This window comes from Olea europaea, unplaced genomic scaffold, assembly GCF_002742605.1.
Source record: "Olea europaea var. sylvestris unplaced genomic scaffold, O_europaea_v1 scaffold28801, whole genome shotgun sequence".
In the NCBI taxonomy this organism is placed as follows: Eukaryota; Viridiplantae; Streptophyta; class Magnoliopsida; order Lamiales; family Oleaceae; genus Olea; species Olea europaea.
Window position 1 is genome coordinate 1 of NW_019247344.1, and position 1,421 is coordinate 1,421.

General features: G+C 33.6%; 1 protein-coding gene across 1 annotated transcript; it reads left to right on the forward strand.

The window, feature by feature from the left end:
* The first annotated feature begins 57 nt into the window (after nucleotides 1-57).
* On the forward strand, nucleotides 58-839 carry LOC111384268 (G-type lectin S-receptor-like serine/threonine-protein kinase At4g03230). Its single transcript, XM_023008530.1, has 3 exons — nucleotides 58-224; nucleotides 309-376; nucleotides 685-839. The coding sequence occupies exons 1-3, from the start codon at nucleotides 58-60 to the stop codon at nucleotides 837-839; spliced, it is 390 nt and encodes a 129-aa protein (XP_022864298.1).
* Nucleotides 840-1,421: the final 582 nt, after the last annotated feature.

Sequence of the window (1,421 nt, forward strand, 5' to 3'; positions counted from 1 at the left end):
ATGTTACTAGATTGGCCCAAGCGCTTCCATATCATTAATGGTGTTGCTAGGGGGATAATGTATCTTCAACAAGATTCTTGGATAAGAATTATCTATAGAGACCTCAAAGCAAGCAACATATCGCTAGATACTCACATGAATCCAAAGATATCAGATTTCGACCTAGCTAGAAGTTTTGGAGGGAATGAGACTGGAGCTAAGACTGGTCGGGTTGTTGGAACATAGTAAGAATCAATCTTTATGCAATAATATATTCTAATGCTTTTCCATTATGTATAACATTATTTCTTATTTACGCTTTCATGCAGCGGATACATGTCTCCAAAATATGTATTGGAAAGCCTATTCTCGTTAAAATCAGATGTATTTAGTTTTGGTATTTTAGTGCTAGAAATTGTGGTTGGAAAGAAAAGCTAGGGATTTTCGCATAGTGATCACCATCACATCCTTCTTGGACATGTAAGCATTTTTGTCTTACATGTATTGATGTGTGTTTTATATCTATAATTAATATTTTTATAAATTAAGTTCCTCTTAGCCAAATCCAATTTATACAGGCATGACTACTTTACAAAGAACAAAGGTCACACGAATTAGTCGATACTTGTCCAGCTAATTCACAATACTTGAACAAAGTGCTATGATCAATTCATGTAGGTCTGCTTTTTGTGCAAAAATGTCCAGGAGATGCACCAACCATGTCTATAGTAGTTTTTATATTGGGGAATGAATGCTTGTTGCCTGAAGCTAAACAACTTGGTTTTTTTTCACAGAAAGAGATGTATTTCATGCCAAAAATTCTACTAGAGGAAATGCAGCCAACTCATCATATGAAATGACCATTACTCTGCCAGAAGTTAGATAGGAATAATGTTGTATACTAATATTACATTATATATCCAGTCCTCATTTCTTGCATTTCACATGTTTTTCATCTTAGTAAATTTTTCCTGCCTTTGCAAAGGTTCTGTGTATCATAGTAGTATGCATTGATTCCATTGTGTTGGGATCAGTTTTGTAGTGTCAATGTTTACAAATCGACCATAAGACAGCACATTTACAGTTCTTATATGACTCAACTGATATATTCAAATTTGGCTAAAACAATACATTTGTTTTTGCTATGTATACATGGTTTTTACGTTTGTAGACTCTACTCAGGGAGAACTAGGGCTAGTTAGTACTTTTATACTATAAACGATATTGGATTTTACCCTTAATATCTTACGCCAAGATGGTTGTTTGCTTGAAGAACACCAATCTTGGAGTCCATTTGAATTTTACGGACAACGAATTCCTCGTTCGAACTTAATGAGTTCGGATAGTATATTATAAAATTTAAAAGTTCAATCTAGATAAATCAGAGTAGCTCAGGGATAGGATTTTTGTACTTAACTGATGTGATGATTTACTTTAACTAA

What these genes read in the sequence shown, in the direction of transcription:
- LOC111384268 (XM_023008530.1), top strand. Translation starts at nt 58, where the DNA reads ATGTATCTTCAACAAGATTCTTGGATAAGAATTATCTATAGAGACCTC. An exon ending in GGTCGGGTTGTTGGAACATA is followed by an intron (nt 225 to 308) that starts GTAAGAATCAAT and finishes GCTTTCATGCAG; the next exon opens with CGGATACATGTCTCCAAAAT. An exon ending in ATCAGATGTATTTAGTTTTG is followed by an intron (nt 377 to 684) that starts GTATTTTAGTGC and finishes AAAAATGTCCAG; the next exon opens with GAGATGCACCAACCATGTCT.